We start from the raw sequence: 22,874 nt of genomic DNA on the forward strand, positions 1-22,874 counted from the left end.
ATTTAACCTGTTGTGGTGCTGTAGAGAAGTTAAAGGGGTACTCCGGTGGAATACAATATATATATATATATATATATATATATATATATATATATATATATATATATATATATATTTTTTTTTTTTTTTTTTTTTTTTTAAATCAACTGGTGCCAGAAAGTTAAACAGATTTGTAAATTACTTCTATAAAAAAATCTTAATCCTTCCAGTACTTATCAGCTGCCTTATACTACAGAGGAAGTTGTGTTGTTGTTTGCAGTCTGACCACTGTGCTCTTTGCTGCCACCTCTGTCCATGTCAGGAACTGTCCAGAGCAGAAGCAAATCACCATAGCAAACATATCCTGCTCTGGACAGTTCCTGACATGGACAGAGGTGTCAGCAGAGAGCACTGTGGTCAGACTGGAAAGAACTACACAACTTCCTCTGGAACATACAGCAGCTGATAAGTACTGGAAGGATTAAGATTTTTAAATAGAAATCATTTACAAATCTGTGTAACTTTTTGCCACTAGTTGATGTGAAAACATTTTGTACCCCTTTAACCTTTCTCTATGGTGGACTAAGTTGCACTTAACCCCTTAAGGACCCGGGCTTTTTCCGTTTTTTCATTTTCTATTTTTCCTCCTTAACTTTAAAAAATCATAACTCTTAAAAATTTTCACCTAAAATTATATATAATGGCTTAATTTTTGCGTCACTAATTCTACTTTGTTATGACATTAGTCATTTTACCCAAAAATCTACGGTGAAACGGGAAAAAAAATCAATGTGCGACAAAATTGATGAAAAAACACTATTTTGTAAGTTTTGGGGGCTTCTTTTTTTACGCAGTACATTTTTTGTCAAAACTGATACCTTATCTTTATTCTGTAGGTCCATACGGTTAAAATGATCCCCTACTTGTATAGGTTTGAATTTGTATCACTTCCGAAAAAAATCATGAATACATGCAGGAAAATTTATATGTTTAAAATTGTCATCTTTTGACCCCTATAACTTTTTTATTTTTCTGTGTTCAGGGCGCTACGAGGGCTCATTTTTTGCGCCGTCATCTGAAGTTTTTAGCGGTACCATTTTTGTTCTGATCAGACTTTTTGATCACTTTTTATTCACTTTTTTGTGGTATAAAAAGTGATCAAAAATGCGCTATTTTGGACTTTGGAATTTTTTTGCGCGTACGCCATTGAACGAGCGGTTTAAAAAGCGGTATATTTTTATAAATCGGACATTTCCGCACGCTGAGATACCACATATGTTTATTTTTATTATTATTTACATAATGTTTTTTTTATTTTTGGAAATGCCGGGTGATTCAAACTTTTATTAGGGGAAGGGATAATTGAAAGGGTTAATGATTTTTTTACACTTTTCTTATGCAGTATTATAGCTCCTATGGGGGGGGCTATAACATTGCATGTACAGATCTTTTACACTGATTGATCCATCTCCATAGGAATGGATCAATCAGGGTTTTCGGCGATTGAATGCTCAAGCCTGGATCTCAAGCCTGGATCTCAAGCCTGGATCTCATTCGGCGATCGGACAGCACAGGAGAAGGTAAGAAGACCTCCTCCTGTGCTACAGCTGTTCGGGATGTCGCGATTATACCGCGGCGATCCCGAACAGCTCCGTGAGCTAGCCGGGCACTTTTACTTTCGTTTTTAGCCGCGCGGCTCAGCTTTGAGCGCGCGGCTAAAGGGTTAATAGCGCGCGGCACAGCGATCAGTGCCGCGCGCTATTAGAGGCGGGTCCCGGCTTCACTATGACGCCGGGCCCGCCGCGATATGATGCGGGGTCACCGTGTGACCCCGCGTTATATCGCAGGACCGGGACTCATGACGTATGCATACGTCATGGGTCCTTAAGAGGTTAAAGGGGTATTCCAGGCCCAAACCTTTTTATATATATATATATATATATATATATATATATATATATATATATATATATATACTGTATTAACTGGCTCCGGAAAGTTAAAGAGATTTGTAAATTACTTCTATTAAAAAATCTAAATCCTTCCAATAGTTATTATCTTCTGAAGTTGAGTTGTTGTTTTCTGTGTAACTGCTTTCTGATGACCCACGTTCCGGGAGCTGTGCAGTTCCTATGGGGATATTCTCCCATCATGCACAGCTCCCGGGATGTGACATCATCATTGAGCAGTTAGACAGAAAACTTCAGAAGCTAATAACTGCTGGAAGGATTAAGATTTTTTAATAGAAATAATTTACAAATCTCTTTAACTTTCCGGAGCCAGTTGATATATATAAAAAAAGGTTTTGCCTGGAATACCCCTTTAAGAGCAAATGTCAAGAGCTCTAGCGGCCACTGCAGGGGAAAGGTGGTATTACATGAACCAAGTGATTGGCCATCTGTGTTATGCAGTGTTTCCCAACCAGGGTGCCTCCAGCTGTTGCAAAACTACAATTCCCAGCATGCCCGGACAGCCGTTGGCTGTCCGGGCATGCTTGGAGTTGTAGTTTTGCAACAGCTGGAGGCACCCTGGTTGGGAAACACTGATGTAATGTATAGAGATGTATGCCCTGTGATTAGCCAGACCCACGTTAAGGAGCCCTAAGAAGGAGCTATAAGTGGACCATGTGACTTTGTAACAATGGCGCCCCCCGGAGGAAAGTCACTCTGCCATCAGAGTAATGAAATCTCCTAATGAAGCGGCCATTACTCCATCTCTAGTCACCAATGTGAAGAGTAATTTATAAGCCCAAAAAAGCTTTAATAAACAGCAATGAAGACAGCGCTGTAAGTGATGGGGCCCGAGGGACCCCGGGGAGGAAATCCATGATTTTTTTTTTTTTTTTTTAATCAACTGGTGTAAGAAAGTTAAATAGGTTTGTAATTATTTCTATTTAAAAATCTTAATCCTTCCAGTACTTATCAGCTGCTGTATGCTCCAGAGGAAGTTCTTTTTTTTATTTTTTGTTTGCTTTCAATCTGACCACAGTGCTCTCTGCTGACACCTCTGTCCATTTTAGGAACTATCCAGAGAAGGAGCAAATCCCCATAGCAAACCTCTCCTGCTCTGGACAGTTCCTGACATGGACAGAGGGAAAATTCAAAAAGGAAGAACTTCCTCTGTAGTATACAGCAGCTGATATGTACTGGAAGGATTAAGATTTTTCAATAGAAGTAATTTGCAAATCTGTTTAACTTTCTGGCACCAGTTGATTTAAATAAAAAATGTTTTCCAGCGGAGTACCCCTTCAAATGTAATTGCCCGATTCTCATTGTCCCATTAACCCTGAGGACACCACCATAGCATGGTAAAACATGTTGGGAAGGTGGGGGGGGGGGGGGGGGTGGTAATTGTATTATGTTATTCATTTAACAAATTTCCACTGCATGGTGCATGCAGGTTAACCAATCATCCTCAGTGATTGCCCAATCAAAAACATTGGTTGTCCGGGCATGCTGGGAGTTGTAGTTTTGCAACAGCTGGAGGCACCCTAGTTGGGAAACACTGATGCAATGTATAGAGATATATGCCCTGTGATTAGCCAGACCCACGCTGGGTCTAAGAAGGAGCTATAAGTGGACCATGTAAATTGTAACAATGGCGCCCCCCGGAGGAAAGTCAGAAAGCCATCAGAGTAATGAAATCTCCTAATGAAGCGGCCATTACTCCATCTCTAGTCACCAATGTGAAGAGTAATTTATAAGCCCAAAAAAGCTTTAATAAACAGGAATGAAGACAGCGCTGTAAGTGATGGGGCCCGAGGGACCCCGGGGAGGAAATCCTGGAGACCATTAGGAGCCTTAACTACACGAAAACTGTAAAGGATGGAGAACGAATGTGACGCCCGGTGACTGATGTCCCCTGGAGATTCCTCCCCGGAGAAATAGATGAGTTTAATAAGTTTTAATGGATTCTTTAAACTCCCTTTAATTCTGTATTTAAAAGTCATGAAAGTAAATGAACTATTATGGCAGCGATCGGGCGAGGACCGGATTTTTTTCTTCTAAAATGTTAATAAAATGTAGAAGAATTTAAAGCGGTATTATAAATGTAGTCTCAGTATAGCGCCACCTCCTGTCCTGTGCAGAGAACTGCAGATTAACCCTCATTAATGTGAAGGAGTCTGATTGCAGTACATGCACTTTACCTGTAGGGTGCAGTGCTGAGAAAAGTAAAAAAAAAAGAGTCACTGTGGATGATTGAGGGTCCTTCATCCATAGACCCCGACAAACCCGCATGTGACGTCCCCCTCCACTGTCAAGTGGGCGGTCCTAATCAGTATTTGAAATGCCTGACATGGAGTAGGACAGCCCACTGGACTCCTAAGCCCAGAAGGAGTAATACTCTCTGCTCCATGCTCTATAACGTGATGGAGGTAGAGGGGACTGCATAGTCAATGTGACATCACATCCTAGGGCAGTGTTTCCCAGCTAGTGTGCCTCCAGCTGTGGCACAACTACAACTCCCAGCATGCCACCTTTATATATAATCCCATCCTTTTTTTCATAGCTGACGCAGTAATCCTAATATTTTACAGCAATTTGTAGTCAGTTTAGTGACACCCCAAGATCTCCTATGACTTTATCCAACCCCTTTTACACCAAGGCCCTAACCCTAGCCTTTCCCTAACCAAACCATATTCTAATTCTAACCCAATCACTAGCTTAACCATAACCCTAGCCTATCCCTAACCTAACCCTAACTCCAGTCTAACCCTAGCCTATCCCTAACCTAACCCTAACCTAACCCTAGCCTATTCTAACCCTAGCCTATCCCTAACCTAACCCTAGCCTATCCCTAACCTAACCCTAACTCCAGTCTAACCCTAGCCTATCCCTAACCTAACCCTAACTCCAGTCTAACCCTAGCCTATCCCTAACCTAACCCTAGCCTATTCTAACCCTAGCCTATCCCTAACCTAACCCTAGCCTATCCCTAACCTAACCCTAACTCCAGTCTAAACCACATCTAACCCTAGCCTATTCTAACCCTAACCCTAGCTTATCCCTAACTTAACCCTAAATCCAGTCTAACCCTACTCTAACCCTAGCCCATTTTAACCCTAACTCTAGCCTATCCCTAACCTAACCCTAACTCCAGTCTAACCCTAGTCTATTCACACCCTAACCCTAAATCCAGGCTAACCCTAATCTAACCCTAGCCTATTCTAACGCTAACCTTGGCCTGTCTCCAACCTTACCCCATCCTAACCCTAACGCAAGCCTAACCTTAACCCAGTCTTACCCCATTCCTAACCTAAACTTATTATAACCGTAACTATAGCCTTACATAACACTAGCCTATGCAAACCCTAACCTAACCCTAACTTTAGTATAACCCTAACCTAACCCTACCTTATTCTAACTCCATGCTAACCCTAACTCTAGCCTAACCCTACCCCTAGCTACCCCTATATTAACCCTATTCTGACACTACCTCTAGCCTAACCCTAACCCTTATTCTAACCCTAACTCTAGCCTAATTCTAACCAAACCCTAGTCTATTCTAACCCTAACCTATTGCTCACTTTTCCCTATTCTAGCCCTAAATCTAACCTATCACTAACTTGACTCTAAGATATGGTTGGGCTACAGTTAGGATCCCCAACCATATCACTGGCCTCTAACCCTTCTTTTTATTGCAAAAATAGCAGCCAGCATTTTGAATTCTTCACCTGAAAAAAATCTTCCAAAATTTTGGAATTGAGTTAATTTATTTAGAAATGTCCAATGAATTTGATTTGTTCTAAATTATTCGCTCATCTCTATTCCTAAATCTACCCTACTTGTCCTGCACATTTAGAAGGTGGAGCCTATAGTTTTTAATACGCATCATGCGTGCACACTAAGCAGGGGCGTCCACTGAAGATCCTGTGACTGGTCTCGCCAGTAGCTCCAAATTCAGCTCTGCTACATCTGCCGTCCCCCAGCACAGTATATAGCAGGGGAGGTTGTCCTCACCATGGACAGCTCATGGTCATCATTATGCATGGGGGCTGTGTACGGAGCCCGAGCTCTAATGATACCCCCCCCCCTTATGGAATGGGCCAGGACATGTGTGTTGCATTTATTTCCAGTGTCATGTTCTGCGGTCACACGCTGAGACTAGACGCGGTGACATCTGCCGGAATCGTTTTCCCTGTCTAAGAAGCAGATGGAGCTGCGCATTTTCTGTGATACGACTGTCATCAGCTGACCCGGCACAGACGCCTCGCTGTCAAAAGTTTCATTACTTGTAAAAGCCTGTTCAGTGTAACAACACCGTCTCCCCTCAAGATGCCCGACGATTACTTCCCAAAATGAGCTGGAAAGCATTTTACGAAGGAGCCATTATAGGTAGTGCAGAGATGTAGCAGAGCCGGATTTGTCATTTTATGGAATATGTGCTCCATATTTAAAGGGGTACTCCAGAGGAAAATAAAATGTTTTCAGATCCAACTGGTACCAGAAAGTAAAACGGATTTGTAATTAGCTGCTGCAGAGTGACTTTCCTCCGGGGGGCGCCATTGTAAGAGGTCTCATGGTCCACTTATAGCTCCTTAGCGTGGGTCTGGCTAATCACAGGGCATATATCTCTATACATTATATCAGTGTTTCCCAATCAGGGTGCCTCCAGCTGTTGCAAAACTACAACTCCCAGCATGCCCGGACAGCCAATGTTTTTGATTGGGCAATCACTGAGGATGATTGGTTAACCTGCATGCACCATGCAGTGGAAATTTGTTAAATGAATAACATAATACAATTACCACCCCCCCCCCCCCCCCCCCACCTTCCCAACATGTTTTACCATGCTATGGTGGTGTCCTCAGGGTTAATGGGACAATGAGAATCGGGCAATTACATTTGAAGGGGTACTCCGCTGGAAAACATTTTTTATTTAAATCAACTGGTGCCAGAAAGTTAAACAGATTTGCAAATTACTTCTATTGAAAAATCTTAATCCTTCCAGTACGTATCAGCTGCTGTATACTATAGAGGAAGTTCTTCCTTTTTAAATTTTCCCTCTGTCCATGTCAGGAACTGTCCAGAGCAGGAGAGGTTTGCTATGGGGATTTGCTCCTTCTCTGGATAGTTCCTAAAATGGACAGAGGTGTCAGCAGAGAGCACTGTGGTCAGATTGAAAGCAAACAAAAAATAAAAAAAGAACTTCCTCTGGAGCATACAGCAGCTGATAAGTACTGGAAGGATTAAGATTTTTAAATAGAAATAATTACAAACCTATTTAACTTTCTTACACCAGTTGATTTAAAAAAATTTTTAAAAAATCATGGATTTCCTCCCCGGGGTCCCTCGGGCCCCATCACTTACAGCGCTGTCTTCATTGCTGTTTATTAAAGCTTTTTTGGGCTTATAAATTACTCTTCACATTGGTGACTAGAGATGGAGTAATGGCCGCTTCATTAGGAGATTTCATTACTCTGATGGCAGAGTGACTTTCCTCCGGGGGGCGCCATTGTTACAAAGTCACATGGTCCACTTATAGCTCCTTCTTAGGGCTCCTTAACGTGGGTCTGGCTCTATACATTACATCAGTGTTTCCCAACCAGGGTGCCTCCAGCTGTTGCAAAACTACAACTCCCAGCATGCCCGGACAGCCAATGGCTGTCCGGGCATGCTGGGAATTGTAGTTTTGCAACAGCTGGAGGCACCCTGGTTGGGAAACACTGCATAACACGGATGGCTGATCACTTGGTTCATGTAATGCCACCTTTTCCCTGCAGTGGCCGCTAGAGCTCTTGACATTTGCTCTTGCGTGCAACTTAGAGAAAGGTTAAAGGGGTACTCCGGAGGGAAAAAAATGTGTTTTAGATCAACTAGTGGCAAAAAGTTACTAAGATTTGTAAATGATTTCTATTTAAAAATCTTAAGCCTTCCAGTACTTTTCAGCTGTTGCATGCTCTAGAGGAAGTTGTGTTGTTCCCTTCTGTCTGACCACAGTGCTCTCTGCTGACACCTCTGTCCATGTCAGAAACTGTCCAGAGCAGGAGAGGTTTGCTATCGGGATTTGCTCCTACTCTGGACAGTTCCTGACACGGACAGAGGTGTCAGCAGAGAGCACTGTGGTCAGACAGAAGGGAACAACACAACTTCCTCTAGAGCATACAACAGCTGAAAAGTACTGGAAGGATTAAGATTTTTAAATAGAAGTAATTTATGAATCTGTTAAACTTTCTGGCACCAGATTATTATTATTATTTTTTTATTTCTGTAGAGTGCCCCTTTAACTTCTCTCATTATAAGTTAAAGTGGTATTCCGGTGCTCCGGCATTCTGAACATTTTGTTCATAATGCTCGGATCCAGAGACTGTGATCGTGACATCACGGCCACACCCTCCTCCATAGACATGAATGGAGGGGGCGTGACATGATGTCACAAGGAGGCATGGCCGTGATGTCACGACCACTGCCGCAGGAACCCAGCATTTGTTTACAACGCCGGGTGCTGCAAGAGATCGCAGGGGGGCCCAACAGCGGGACCCCTGCAATCAGACATCTTATCTCCTATCCTTTGGATAGGAGATAAGATGTCTAAAAGTGGAGTACCCCTGTAATTTTTAGTCTACATTAGTAATATATGGAAATAAAGGGTACTAAAGGCAGTGTTTCCATACCCCTGTTGGGTTATATAGGGCAGTGGTCTCTAACCTGCGGACCTCCAGATGTTGCAAAACTACAACTTCCAGCATGCCCGGACAGCCAACGGCTGTCCGGGCATTCTGGGAGTTGTAGTTTTGCAACATCTGGAGGTCCGCAGGTTGGAGACCACTGATATAGGGCATTGCAGTAGATGTAGTGCTTAAAGGGTTATTCCAGGCAAAAACTTTTTTTTATATATCAACTGGCTCCGGAAAGTTAAACAGATTTGTAAATGACTTCTATTAAAAAATCTTAATCCTTCCAATAGTTATTAGCTTCTGAAGTTGAGTTGTTTTCTGTCTAACTGCTTTCTGATGACTCACGTCCCGGGAGCTGTGCAGTTCCTATGGGGATATTTTCCCATCATGCACAGCTCCCGGGACGTGACATCATCATTGAGCAGTTAGGCAGAAAAATTCAGAAGCTAATAACTATTGGAAGGATTAAGATTTTTGAATAGAAGTAATTTACAAATCTCTTTAACTTTCCGGAGCCAGTTGATATATATATATATATAAAAAAAAAAAAAAGGTTTTGCCTGGAATACCCCTTTAAAATTGTGGAGTTTAAAGGGGTACTCCGGTGAAAACCATTTTTCTTTTAAATCAACTGGTGGCAGAAAGTTAAACATATTTGTAAATTACTTCTATTAAAAAATCTTAATCCTTCCAGTACTTATTAGCTGCTGAATGCTACAGAGGAAATTCCTTTCTTTTTGGAACACTGATGACATCACGAGCACAGTGCTCTCTGCTGACATCTCTGTCCATTTTAGCAACCATGCATAGCAGATGCATGCTAAGGGCAGCATGGTGGGTCAGTGGTTAGCACCGCTGCCTTGCAGTGCTGGGGACTTGGGTACAAATCCCACTAAGGACAACAATAAATAAAGCGTTATTATTATTATAATAACGTCAGCAGAGAAAACTGTGCTCGTGATGTCATCAGAGAGCATTCCAAAAAGAAAAGAATTTCCTCTGTAGTATTCAGCAGCTAATAAGTACAGGAAGGATTAAGATTTTTTAATAGAAGTAATTTACAAATATGTTTAACTTTCTGCCACCAGTTGATTTAAAAGAAAAAGCGTTTTCACCGGAGTACCCATTTAAAATCCTTGTGCATGGCCTAATTGGAATCTTTTTATGGGGCCTTAATCAAAGCTCTACATCAGTGGTTCCCTACCAGTGTGCCACCACTAGGTGTCAGTATCCAATATTCTGCCACCTGGATTGTGTTCTGTGATTTGCTTTTGGTCAGGGATCAGTTTCCTCTCCACAGCACTCCATGTGGTTAGACCTGGTATTGCATGTAAAATTAATTGATGGCTTAGGGAAGTGTTTTCAAAGCATTGTGCCTCCAGCAGTTGCAAAACTACAACAAGAGTGTGTGTATATATATACAGATGATATGTGTGTGTGTATATATATATATATATATATATATATATATATATATATGTATCACATGAGGTTCTAATTCCTCCCTCGGCTCTGACCTAAATCTTTCTGCCTCAGACTTCTCATAACCCAGAGCTTTTCTATTAACAGAGTCTTTTCTGCTTTGACAGCTGATGACTGCCGGCTTCTCTGCAAGTTACCGAAAGTGAAGTGCTTACGCAACGACCAGAGGGAAGGTACGGGGCCTATCGGGGGAACCCATCTGCAGATATTGCCTTAACGTTAATGGACAGGAGCTCGGAGCCTAAGGAAGTTGTACTGGAAGCAGCTGATAAGCTCAGAGCAGCAAAGCGGGGAACACAACAAAATGAGTTTTATAGGAACAGATCAAAAATATATTCGTCAAAATACCCATAAAATACCCTGTTTCTGTTCCTGGGAAAGCTGGGTGACAGCCAATATGGCGGTCGTTATACGGTAACTCCAACAAGCTTCGTCATCCATTTTTGACTTGTGAATAAAAAAAAAAAACAACAATAAAACTAAATAAATAACAGTTACAATAATAATAATAAATAAAATAATAATAGTGATAATAATAATAATAATAAATAAAATAATAATAGTGATAATAAATGATAATAATAATAATAAATAAAATAATAATAGTGATAATAATAATAATAATAATAATAATAAATACACAGCAAATACTATGTGTGTACAACTCCTATTCCGGGCTATGTGTCTCCATGGTAACAGACTACAAACACATTCTATGTAGTCTGATCCTGTAGTCAAGTTACTTCACTCTCTCTACCAGACGCTAGATTCACGGTGGTCTCCAAAGGACGGCCCCTGACAAAACTACCACTTCCATCATGCCAGGCTAGCCGTCGGTTCGCATAGGAGCTGTATACACAAAACGGCAGGAAGAACTGCGTGTGATGCAAACACTCCTAGCCGTTAATGGGAATCTTAATCAGGCATCTTATCCCCAAAGGATAGGGGATAAGATGCCTGATCGCGGGGGTCCCGCCGCTGGGGACCCCCCTGATCTTGCACGCAGCATCCAAGTTAAAATCAGTCCCCGGAGCGTGTTCACTCCGGGTCTGATTACGGGCGACCAGGGGGGCCGGCGGCGTGTGACGTCACGCTCCGCCCCTCAATGCAAGCCTATGGGAGGGGGCGTGACAGATGTCACGCCCCCTCCCATAGGCTTGCATTGAGGGGCGGAGCGTGACGTCACACGGGGGCGGGGGCGTGACGTCACACGCCGCCGTCCCCGTGATCACCGGTAATCAGACCCGGAGCGAATTATAAACTGATTATAAACAGGGTGCTGCGTACAAGATCACAGGGGTCCCCAGCGGCGGGACCCCCGCGATCAGGCATCGTATCCCCTATCCTTTGGATAGGGGATAAGATGTCAAAGCGCTGGAGTGCCCCTTTAAGCTACTTTGTGGGCCCCGTAGATAGACTTCTTCTCTTCGAATACCTATAAATTGATGTATGTTAGTTTCGGGAGATTGGATTTCTTTGCGTTGTTATTTACTCTCGGTTTTTGCTATCACTTTCGCTCTCCTGGCCTGTGGACTTGTCTTCCTTGTCCATATGGCTCCCTCTGAACCTGATTTGTAGCCGATTTTTCATTTACAGCGGCCATTTACGACCGGGTTGGATTCCACCTATTCCACCTATCTCTTCCTTTTTGTTTGTGTAGGGTAGGCTTGCCTTCTTATTAGGTTATGCTTATTGCTTGTTTAATTTATGTTTTACTGTTATATACATAACACTTGATTGTATACATTTTTTTCAGGCTTTATTTTGTTATTTCCTTTTGTCCCCTCCCTTTTTCCTTTGCCCTTTTTTAGTTTCTGTACTGTGTTTCTTAGTTCTTATATGAAAAAAGCAGCAAAAAATCCACCATTTTTTTAAATCAAAAGTTTTATCAGTCAGAATCAAAGTGTTCCCTAGAGGCCACATTTCACTAATCACTAGAGACCGCACTTCACTGATCACTAGAGGCCGCTCTTCACTGATCACTAGAGGCCACACTTCACTAATCACTAGAGGCCACACTTCACTAATCACTAGAGACCGCACTTCACTGATCACTAGAGGCCACACTTCACTAATCACTAGAGACTGCACTTCACTGATCACTAGAGGCTGCTCTTCACTGATCACTAGAGGCCACACTTCACTAATCACTAGAGGCCGCTCTTCACTGATCACTAGAGGCCGCACTTCACTAATCACTACAGACCGCACTTCACTGATCACTAGAGACCGCACTTCACTGATCACTAGAGGCCGCTCTTCACTGATCACTAGAGGCCACTCTTCACTGATCACTAGAGGCCGCACTTCACTGATCACTAGAGGCCACACTTCACTAATCACTAGAGACCGCACTTCACTGATCACTAGAGGCCGCTCTTTACTGATCACTAGAGGCCGCTCTTCACTGATCACTAGAGGCCGCACTTCACTGATCACTAAAGGCCGCACTTCACTGATCACTAGAGGCCGCTCTTCACTGATCACTAGAGGCCGCTCTTCACTGATCACTAGAGGCCGCTCTTCACTGATCACTAGAGGCCGCTCTTCACTGATCACTAGAGGCCGCTCTTCACTGATCACTAGAGGCCGCTCTTCATTGATCACTAGAGGCCGCACTTCAATGATCACTAGAGGCCACGCTTCACTGATCACTTCACTGATCAGACGGACCTTACTTTAAAGGGGTACTCCAGTGGAAAACTTATATTTTTTTAATCAACTGGTGCCAGAAAGTTAAACAGATTTGTAAATTACTTCTGTTAAAAAAATCTTAATCCTTCTAGTACTTATTAGCTGCTGAATACTACAGAGGAAATTATTTTCTTTTTGGAAAAAAGAGCTCTCATGACCACAGTGCTCTCTGCTGACATCTCTGTCCATTTTAAGAACTGTCCAGAGTAGAAGAAAATCCCCATAGCAAACATATGCTGCTCTGGACAGTTCCTAAAATGGACAGAGATGTCAGCAGAGAGCACTGTGCTCGTGATGTCAGCAGAGAACTCTGTGTTCCAAAAAGAAAATAATTTCCTCTGTAGTATTCAGCAGCTAATTAGTACTGGACGGATTAAGATTTTTTAATAGAAGCCATTTACTAATCTGTTTAACTTTCTCGCACCAATTGATTTAAAAAAAAAAAAAGTTTTCCACCGGAGTACCCCTTTAAAGGAGTTAAACTAGATAAGAAGAAAATGGCTGCTTTTTGACAAAACCAACGTCATACCTGTCCACAGGCCATGTCTTAAATTGCAGCCCAACTCAATTAAGCAAATGGAGCTGAGTAGCAATACCACACAAAACCTGTGGACAGGTGTGTTGCGCATTTTTTTTCTTCTAATTCTGGATAACCCTTTAAGGGTGCGTTCACACATTCAGCTTTTTTAATACAAATAAACAATTTTAATGAAAATTATTCAATCCCAACAGATCCCCCCCCCCCCCCTTCCCTCGTAGTCACATCCGGGAGCTGATGTACATGTATATTGAGGGAACAGAGCTCTATATAAACAGAGCACCGGAGCCTGATAAGGTCTAACAGGAAAATGCTTCATAAATTTGTATCTTAACGTTCATTTTAAACAAAGCTTTATTTGTTACAATGTAACGTTATTTATACGCTTCACCCGGGTTGCGAATGAGTCCTTATATCTTCTATCTCACTTCGGTTATATATCGGTGAATAGGAACTATTAGGATTTTATGGGCACATAAAATGTGATTTGCGCCGCACGCCTCTGGTTGCATTAAACCTTCGCCGTAAAATCCGCCGCGTTATTCCTCTTACAGTTTGGGGATAATCAATCAGAATCCGGCTCCTGATATAAAATCAATTCCTTTGTGTTTGAGAATAAATCGCACCTAACAAGCTACATTGAGTCTAATAGAGCGACGCCGCCTCCCCGCCCAGCGCCGTGACATTATCCAGGCATTGTAACACCCCTCCCCCATCCTGTAATGCCTGCAACATGTAGAGGGCTCGGGGATGATGCGCGTACGGACCAGATCAGAGCTGTAGCCGCCTTATTGAGCTCAGGGCAAAACCATGTGAACACCAAGAGTTAATTTAACTTTTTTTCCAGCAGGAATGTAGTAATGAATGCATGGAAGCAGATGTGTATATATTTATATAATAGAGGCCGCACTTCACTGATCACTAGAGGCCGCACTTCACTGATCACTAGAGGCCGCACTTCACTGATCGCTAGAGGCCGCACTTCACTGATCGCTAGAGGCCGCACTTCACTGATCGCTAGAGGCCGCACTTCACTGATCGCTAGAGGCCGCACTTCACTGATCGCTAGAGGCCGCACTTCACTGATCGCTAGAGGCCGCACTTCACTGATCGCTAGAGGCCGCACTTCACTGATCACTAGAGGCCGCACTTCACTGATCACTAGAGGCCGCACTTCACTGATCACTAGAGGCCGCACTTCACTGATCACTAGAGGCCGCACTTCACAGATCGCTAGAGGCCGCACTTCACTGATCGCTAGAGGCCGCACTTCACTGATCGCTAGAGGCCGCACTTCACTGATCGCTAGAGGCCGCACTTCACTGATCGCTAGAGGCCGCACTTCACTGATCGCTAGAGGCCGCACTTCACTGATCGCTAGAGGCCGCACTTCACTGATCACTAGAGGCCGCACTTCACTGATCACTAGAGGCCGCACTTCACTGATCACTAGAGGCCGCACTTCACTGATCACTAGAGGCCGCACTTCACTGATCACTAGAGGCCGCACTTCACTGATCACTAGAGGCCGCTCTTCACTGATCACTAGAGGCTGCACTTCACTGATCACTTCACTTATATATAGGGACATACGTGTTCTTTTTCATACAGCCACCAACCACTAGGTGGCAGTATACAATGTTCTACCACCTTAGTTTTCATCAGAGATCAGTTTATTCTCCACAGCACTCAATATGGATAGACATGGTATTGCCTGTAAAATTTGTCAAAAGTTTAGGGCAGTGGTCTCCAAACTGGGGACCTCCAGATGTTGCAAAACTACAACTCCTAGCATGCCCGGACAGCCGTTGGCTGTCTGGGCATGCTGGGAGTTGTAGTTTTGCAACATCTGGAGGTCCACAGTTTGGAGACCACTGGTTTAGGGAAACATAGTCCCTTTTTAGTCTAAGGTTACTTCTTTTTTTGGCAGTATTATATATTATTTGAAAGATTTTTTTTATTTTTTTTTACCACTAGGTGGCAGTATACAGTACATGGTTTTATTACCTGAATGTGTTTTGATCAGACATCAGTTTGTTCTCCACAGCACTCCATGAGGTTAGACCTGGTATTGACAGTGTTGCAAAACTGCAACTCCTAGCATGCTTTGGCTGTCCTGAGAGTTGTAGTTTTGCAACAGCTGGAGGTATACAGTTTATAGACTACTTATTTAGGGAAATAGAAAGTCCCCTCACAGGTAACTTCTTCCTTGCTAGTAGATCTATTATTTAAAGAATGAGATATGGAGTAGTTCATCTGTACAATGTTGAAAGTCAACAATGATTTTCCTAACACCCTAGACCACCAGGGAAATGGACATTAACCTCTGCAGAAGATTAGATTTCCTTTAACCACTAGGTGGCAGTATACAATGTTCTACTACCTGAATGTGTTTTGATCAGAGACCTGTTTGATCTCCATAGCACTCCGTGTGGTTAGATCTAGTATTGCCAGTAAATGTTTTTCAAAGATTTATTGCAATGGTCTCCAAAATGTAGACCACCAGAAAAATGTACAAATCAGTTTGCTCTTCACAGCACTCCATGAGGTTAGATCTGGTATTGCAAGTAAAATGATATCTTTGGTTTAGGGCGGTGTTTCCAAACTAGGCTGCCTGTTCACTATTGTAGAACAGAAAAGCATTAATATCCAGACATTAAAAGGGGTACTCTGTTGGAAAACATTTTTTTTTACAATTAACTGGTGCCAAAAAGGTAAACAGATTTGTAAATTAATCATATTTAAAAATGTTACTTAATCCTTCCAGTACTTATCAGCTGCTGTATGCTCCACATGAAGTTGTGTAGTTCTTTCCAGTCTGATCACAGTGCTCTCTGCTGCCATCTCTGTCCATGTCAGGAACTGTGCAGTGCAGAATAGGTTTACTATGGGGATTTGCTCCTGATCTGGACAGTTCCTGACATGGACATAGGTGTCAGCAGAGAGCACTGTGGTCAGACAACATCCTGTGGAGCATACAGCAGCTGATAAGTATTGGAAGGATTAAGATTTTTAAATAGAAGTAATTTACAAATCTGTTTAATTTTCTGGCACCAGTCGATTGTCGGAGTACCTCTTTAATGATTCTCCTCTGAGAAGATTAGCAAGAGCTGCACTTCACCTCCTCTCACTAAAGAGGCTAGCTCCCAACTAACTGAGCTTCCTCTCAGAAAAGAGTCTGAACAAGAACAAGCACCTCACTTCCCTCTGGAACATTCTTGGCCGAGTGAATGTGTATGTGCATGTTAACCCTTCTGCTCCCAACCACACATGGTACAATACAGTTATAGCATGAAAACATAAAACAGTACAGATACATTAAAGGGGTACTCTGGCGAAATACATCTTTTCCCCTTTCAAAAGGATAGGGGATAAGATGTCTGATCGCGGGGGTCCGCGAAGTCCGCTCTGTGCTGGATGACAGGCGACTACTACATAGCAGCCATCGCGCCTCCTCCCATAGACATGAATGGAGGGGGCGTGGTGTGACATCATGAACACGGAAGCTCCAAGCTTCCGTGTTCCAGATGCACCCGCTACAGGCCCAGAGATCGCGGAGGTCCCCAGTGGTGGCCCCCGTCATCTCCGCTCTGTGCTGGATGACAGGTGACTACGGTCACCATGCCCCCTCTATTCATGTCTATGGGAGGAGGCGTGACGGCTACGTAGTAGCCGTCGCGCCTCCTCCCATAGACATGAATGGAGGGGGCGTGGCGTGATGACATGTACACGGAAGCTCCAAGCTTCCGTGTTCCGGACCCAGAGATCGCAGGGGGTCCCCAGCGTCGGGACCCCCGCGATCAGACATCTTATCCCCTATCCTTTGGATAGGGGATATGATGTTTTTCGCCGGAGTATCCCTTTAAATACACAAGAAACAAAGCACTAGCCAGATGACACCCAATGACCAGCCGTGCAGGGATCTCGGTGGGACACTGCATGTATATCAATCAATACAATTGGCAGCTAATAACCAGTTATCCCATCTGCCTGAATATTAGGCCATGAGATCTTGGTACATTGTGCCCCCTAGAGGCCCAGGTTGGCCATAGAGATGATGACCTGGCAGCAGGTTATGACAGCCACATCTGCCGCTCAGGGACAGTATAAAACCTTACGTGACTTTCAATAGTTTTAAATAATTGGAATCCAAGCATTTTATAATGAAAAAGAAATACAGGAATTTAATTTTAGAAATGTGAAATTTTCTATAACAAAAAAAAAAAAAAAAAAAAAAAATTGAAACAAAATATAAAATGTGTTAATTCTGGGAGAGAATACAATCTCTTCATCTGCATAATTTATTCCTAATTATATGCGGAATATTCATGAAGCTTCACAGTGATCTCTTCTCCCACATACAGGAGATAAAGACATCAACATGAGCGCTGACAATACAGAACATGGGGGCTGACATTAACCCTTCACTAACCTGGAGCACCAGGGGGTGCAGATATTAACCCCTTCTATTACCCCAGACCGCCAGGGAAATGTGCATTAACCCCTGCACTACACTAAACAGACACATTCACCCCAACCGTGATCCTAGACCATCAATAAAACAGACATTAACCCCTCCACTACTGTAGACCACCAAGCAAATGGACGTTAACCCCTTCACTACTCTAGACCACCAGGGGATCAGGCAATAAGCTCTCTACTACCCTAGAGCACTGGGGAAATAGACATTAACTGGCCAAAGACCCCTTTCACTACCGTAAACCAACATAAAGTAGTCATTAGCCCTTCCAATACTCTAGACCAGTGTTTCCCAAACAGTGTGCCTCCAGCTGTTGCAAAACTACATCTTGCAGCATGCCCGGACAGCCTTCGGCTATCCGGGCATGCTGGGAGATGTAGTTTTGCAACAGCTGGAGGCACACTGGTTGGGAAACACCGCTCTAGACCACCAAGCAAATGGACAATTGCCTCTACACTACCCTAGACTACCAGAAATGTGCATTAACCCTGACACCACCCCAAAGAAATAAGGAAACAAACTACCCGTCGATCGGGCATTAACCCAATTTCACTACCCTAGAATATAATGAGATTAGGCATTAACTCCTTCACTACCATAGAACATCAAGAATGTGGACATTCCAACACCATAGCCCTCTACGGAAATAGTCATAATTTTTTTTGCACTACCCTAAACCACCAGGAAACAGGTATTAGCTCTTTTACTTACCTAGACCACCAGGACACAGACATTACCTAATTCACTACCCTAAACCAGAAGGGAACAGGGATCAACTCTTTCAATACCCTAGACCACCAGGAACTGTCCAGAGCAGGAGAGGTTTGCTATGGGCAGTTGCTCCTACTCTGGACAGTTCCTGACATGGACAGAGGTGTCAGCAGAGAGCACTGTGGTCAAACAGAATGGAAATTCAAAAAGACAAGAACTTCCTGCGGACCATACAGAAGCTTATAAGTACTAGAAGGATTAAGATTTTTTTTTTTAATAGAAGTAATTTACAAATCTGTTTAAAGTGGTATTCCGGACAAAAACATCTTATCAAAAGGATAGGGGATAAGATGCCCCCTCTATTCATTTCTATGGGAGGGGGCGTAACGGCTGCAATGCCTCCTCCCATAGACATGAATGGAGGGGGCGTGGCGAGACCTCACGTCCCCGTCTCGGAAGCCCGGAGGTTTCTGAAACTTCAGATGCAGCTATGCATAGAATGCGGGCTGCTGCAGGGAGATCACAGGGGGTCCCAGCGGCGGGCCCCCCACGATCAGACATCTTATCCCCTATCCTTTCGATGGGGGATAAGATGTTTTTTGGCCGGAATACCCCTTTAACTTTCTGGCACCAGTTGATTTAGAAAAAGAAAAAAGAAAAAAATGTTTTCCAGCGGAATACCCCTTTAAAGGAGTATTCTGGCTTTAGACATCTAATCACCAATGCAAAGGATATGGGATAAGATGCTTGATCGTGGGGGGGGGGGCACACCACTGGGACCCCTGTGATCTCGATGCAGCACCCGCATTCTATGCTGGGCTGCTGCTCCAGTCTTGGAAACCTCTGTGTTTTGGGGACTGGAGACGAAACGTCCTGCCACGCCCCCTTGTGACTTCTCACCACGCCCCCCTCCATTCATGTCTATGGGAGGGGGCGTGACGGCCGTCACGCCCCCTCCCATAGACATGAATGGAGGGGATGGGAGGAGGCGGGACCCCCCACGAACAGACATCTTATCCCTTATCCTTTGGATAGAGGGTAATGTGTCTAAAGCCGGAATACCCCTTTAATAAACTATATTCATATGTACAGTCTCAAATGGGCCATGTACGGGTGGGCTACACCTTTACATTTGACTGTTCCATCCGAACCCTCAGTCACGTGATCACGCCAGACCCTTACGTACTTGCCTAGCGCTGCTGGTAAATGCAGACGAGACATATTGTGCGCCTCACTTTATCTCCGGATCCCGACGTGTTTCTCATTTGGTCTTCGCTGATTCAATCAGTTGTTTTGAGCGGAGAAAGTTTGAAAGGAAGTTCTTGTGCCGGTCGGAGATTGTCGCTGTAGATGTGCAGTAAAGCGCATCCAAACCTCTTTAAAATTCATTGTCTGATTCTTCTCGGAGGAACAAGCTAAATTAGTTATCACAATGATGGAGGCCTCTCCAGGTCTTTCATTTTCCCTGCCAAGTGTCACTTTTATGGCTTCTGCTTTATTGAACGGGCCGTTGTTTCCGGCTCCTGTGGTTTCCAGATTTGCTGAATATTTTTGTTTCTTATTTTTTTTTTCCATTCATTTTATACAATTTTTCTGCAAATGAATAAATTTCAGGCCAGCGATCTCTGTTTTTGGCATTGGGAGGCGAATTACCCAGAATTCCTAGCGTTCAGTGCCGGGACTCTATGGACCATAGAATGGGATTAGCAATAAAGCGTTCTATACCTATTTTTACATCACACCGGGGGGACATTTATCATTGGTTTTACACCTTTTTGCGCGTTTTGCGCAGTTGCAGTGGATGCGTTTTTTTTTTGTGTGTTCTTTTTTGTGGAGCATTTCCTAAACATCTGTCATGTATCAGACACTGTGGAGCACTTAAAGGGGCACTCCGCCCCTATACATCTTATCCCTTATGCAAATGATAGGGGATAAGATGTCTAATCGCGGGGCTCCCGCCAATGGGGACCGGCGTTTATTTAGAGCGTCGGGTGCAGCGCCAGAGTGCCGGAGGCTAGTGACGTCATGCTTGTGCCCCTGCTTGTGACGTCACGGCCACGCCCCCTCAATGCAAGTCTATGGGAGGGGGCGTGATGGCCGTCACGCCCCCTCCCATAGACTTGCATTGAGGGGGCGTGGCCGTGACGTCACGAGCCTCCGCCGCGCATCGCCAGTCATCCGGCAGGGGGCGAACTTTGCTCCCTGCACCGGATGTCTGGGATAAGATATCTATCTGCACTATTATTATGTGCAGTTTTTTTCTTTTGCGCAAACCTATACCACCTAATAGGACACGTAAAAATGTGCCAGATGCCAGAGCACGAAGCTTAAAGGACAACTGCAGCGGTATGACATGATAAGTGTTTGATTGCGGGGGGTCCGACTGCTGGGACCCCCCCCCGCTACCGAACGGGGAGCCGCCATTAGCGCTCATGGTGAGCGCTAAGGCACGTAGCGTCGACGTAGCTGCCTCCCCCATAGAGATGTATGGAGGAGGCGTACCGGCTGCAACGTCATGCTGCGGCCGGCACGCCCCCTGCACGGAACAGCCGCGGCCCTGTACAGGAGATCACAGGGGGTCCCAGCAGTAGGACCCCCCGCGATCAAACCCTTATCCCCTATCCTGTGGATAGGGGATAAGTGTTAATCACGCTGCAGATGTCCTTTAAAGGGGTACTCCGCTGCAGGACAAGATGTTCCAAATGCTTAGAGCCAGCGCAGGGGGCTCGTAACGTCACAGCTCTGCCCCCTCATGACGTCATGCCCCGCCCCCTCAGAGCAAATCTGTGGGAGGGGTCATGGCACCCACCCATTCCCAGAGGCTTGCATTGAGGGGGCGGGGTGTGATGTCACGAGGGGGCAGAGCCTCCAGTGTCGGGTCTAAGCGTTTGGAAGATTTTGTACCCCTTTAAACCAACCTCTGCAGAACACCAGAGTTCACCAGATTTTTAGCCCCACACAGGTCCTCTCTGGCCAACCTATGTTCCTTACCGCTCCGCTCATACTCTGCAAACCGTGCGGTCATGTAGGAGCAGTAGGTCGCGCTGGACTCCTTGGGTCTTCTTTCAGCCCACATCTCAACATTTCTTCTCGCCTTCCTTCCACTGCTGGATTTCTGGCTTGGAACCGTCGCCTGGGAAGCAGAGCCTGCATTGCTGCAGACTCTGCTAGATCTTCTCCCTCCGGCCAGAACAATGGCTGTTGAAGTTTGCTCTCCAACCCCCGCCAACCTAGAATGGGAGATGGATGCCCAGGACTCCCGGGGTTCCATGCAGAAAAGCCCTTCCCAGGAGGCTGCCACACTCCTGGGGAAGTGCTGATGGAACGCCTGCTTCACTCTACTCTGCTGGAAGTCTGTAGGAGCTCATGGGGACACACCCGCATACATTCCTCTCCTGAAACACTCTGCTCTGCTGGAGATTCTTCCTCCTCTATGTAACTCTCAGTATGTGACCTCCTATTTTTCTTTTCTCTATCAGGGTATATTCACACAGCAGAATTTCCGCTTGCGGACTTCTGCCTCAAATTAAAGGGGTACTCCGGTGGAATTTTTTTTTTCAAATCAGCTGTTGCCAGAAAGTTAATGGGGTACTCCAGTTGAAAACATTTTTTTTAATCAACTGGTGCCAGAAAGTTAAACAGATTTGTAAATTACTTCTATTAAAAAATCTTAATCCTTCCAGTACTTATTAGCTGCTGAATACTTCAGAGGAAATTATTTTCTTTTTGGCACACAGAGCTCTCTGCTGACATCATGACCACAGTGCTCTCTGCTGACATCTCTGTCCATTCTAAGAACTGTCCAGAGTAGGAGAAAATCCCTATAGAAAACATATGCTGCTCTGGACAGATCCTAAAATGGACAGAGATGTCAGCAGAGAGCACTGTGCTCGTGATGTCAGCAGAGAGCACTGTGTTCCAAAAAGAAAATAATTTCCTCTGTAGTATTCAGCAGCTAAAAAGTACTGGAAGGATTAAGATTTTTTAATAGAAGTAATTTACAAATCTGTTTAACTTTCTGGCACCAGTTGATTTAAAAAAATAAAATAAAAATTTTCCACCGGAGTACCCCTTTAAACAGATTTGTAAATTACTTCTATTTAAAAATCTTAATCCTTCCGTCAGCTGCTGTATGCTCCACCGGAAGTTGTTTAGTTCTTTCCATTCTGACCACACAGTGCTCTCTGCTGACTCCTTTGTCCCTATCAGAAACTGTCCAGAGCAGGAGAGGTTTGCTATGGGGATCTGCTAGTACTCTGTATACTTCCTGACATGGACAGATGTGCCAGCAGAGAGCACTGTGGTCAGACAGAAAAGAACTACACAACTTCCTGTGGAGCATACAGCATCTGATAAGTACTGGAAGGGTTAAG

The 22,874-nt window shown here is 44.2% G+C and overlaps 1 protein-coding gene across 2 annotated transcripts in view; it reads left to right on the forward strand.

Moving 5' to 3' along the window:
* The window catches only part of GALNT14 (polypeptide N-acetylgalactosaminyltransferase 14), a 524,060-nt gene that overhangs the window by 417,881 nt on the left and 83,305 nt on the right, over window positions 1-22,874 (forward strand). For both annotated transcript variants that reach the window (XM_056568538.1, XM_056568539.1), the window contains one exon: window positions 10,186-10,251. In XM_056568538.1, the coding sequence (XP_056424513.1) occupies window positions 10,186-10,251 (66 nt within the window). The remainder of the gene's footprint in view (window positions 1-10,185; window positions 10,252-22,874) is intronic.

The sequence above is a fragment of the Hyla sarda genome, chromosome 3, assembly GCF_029499605.1.
Source record: "Hyla sarda isolate aHylSar1 chromosome 3, aHylSar1.hap1, whole genome shotgun sequence".
NCBI lineage: Eukaryota > Metazoa > Chordata > Amphibia > Anura > Hylidae > Hyla > Hyla sarda.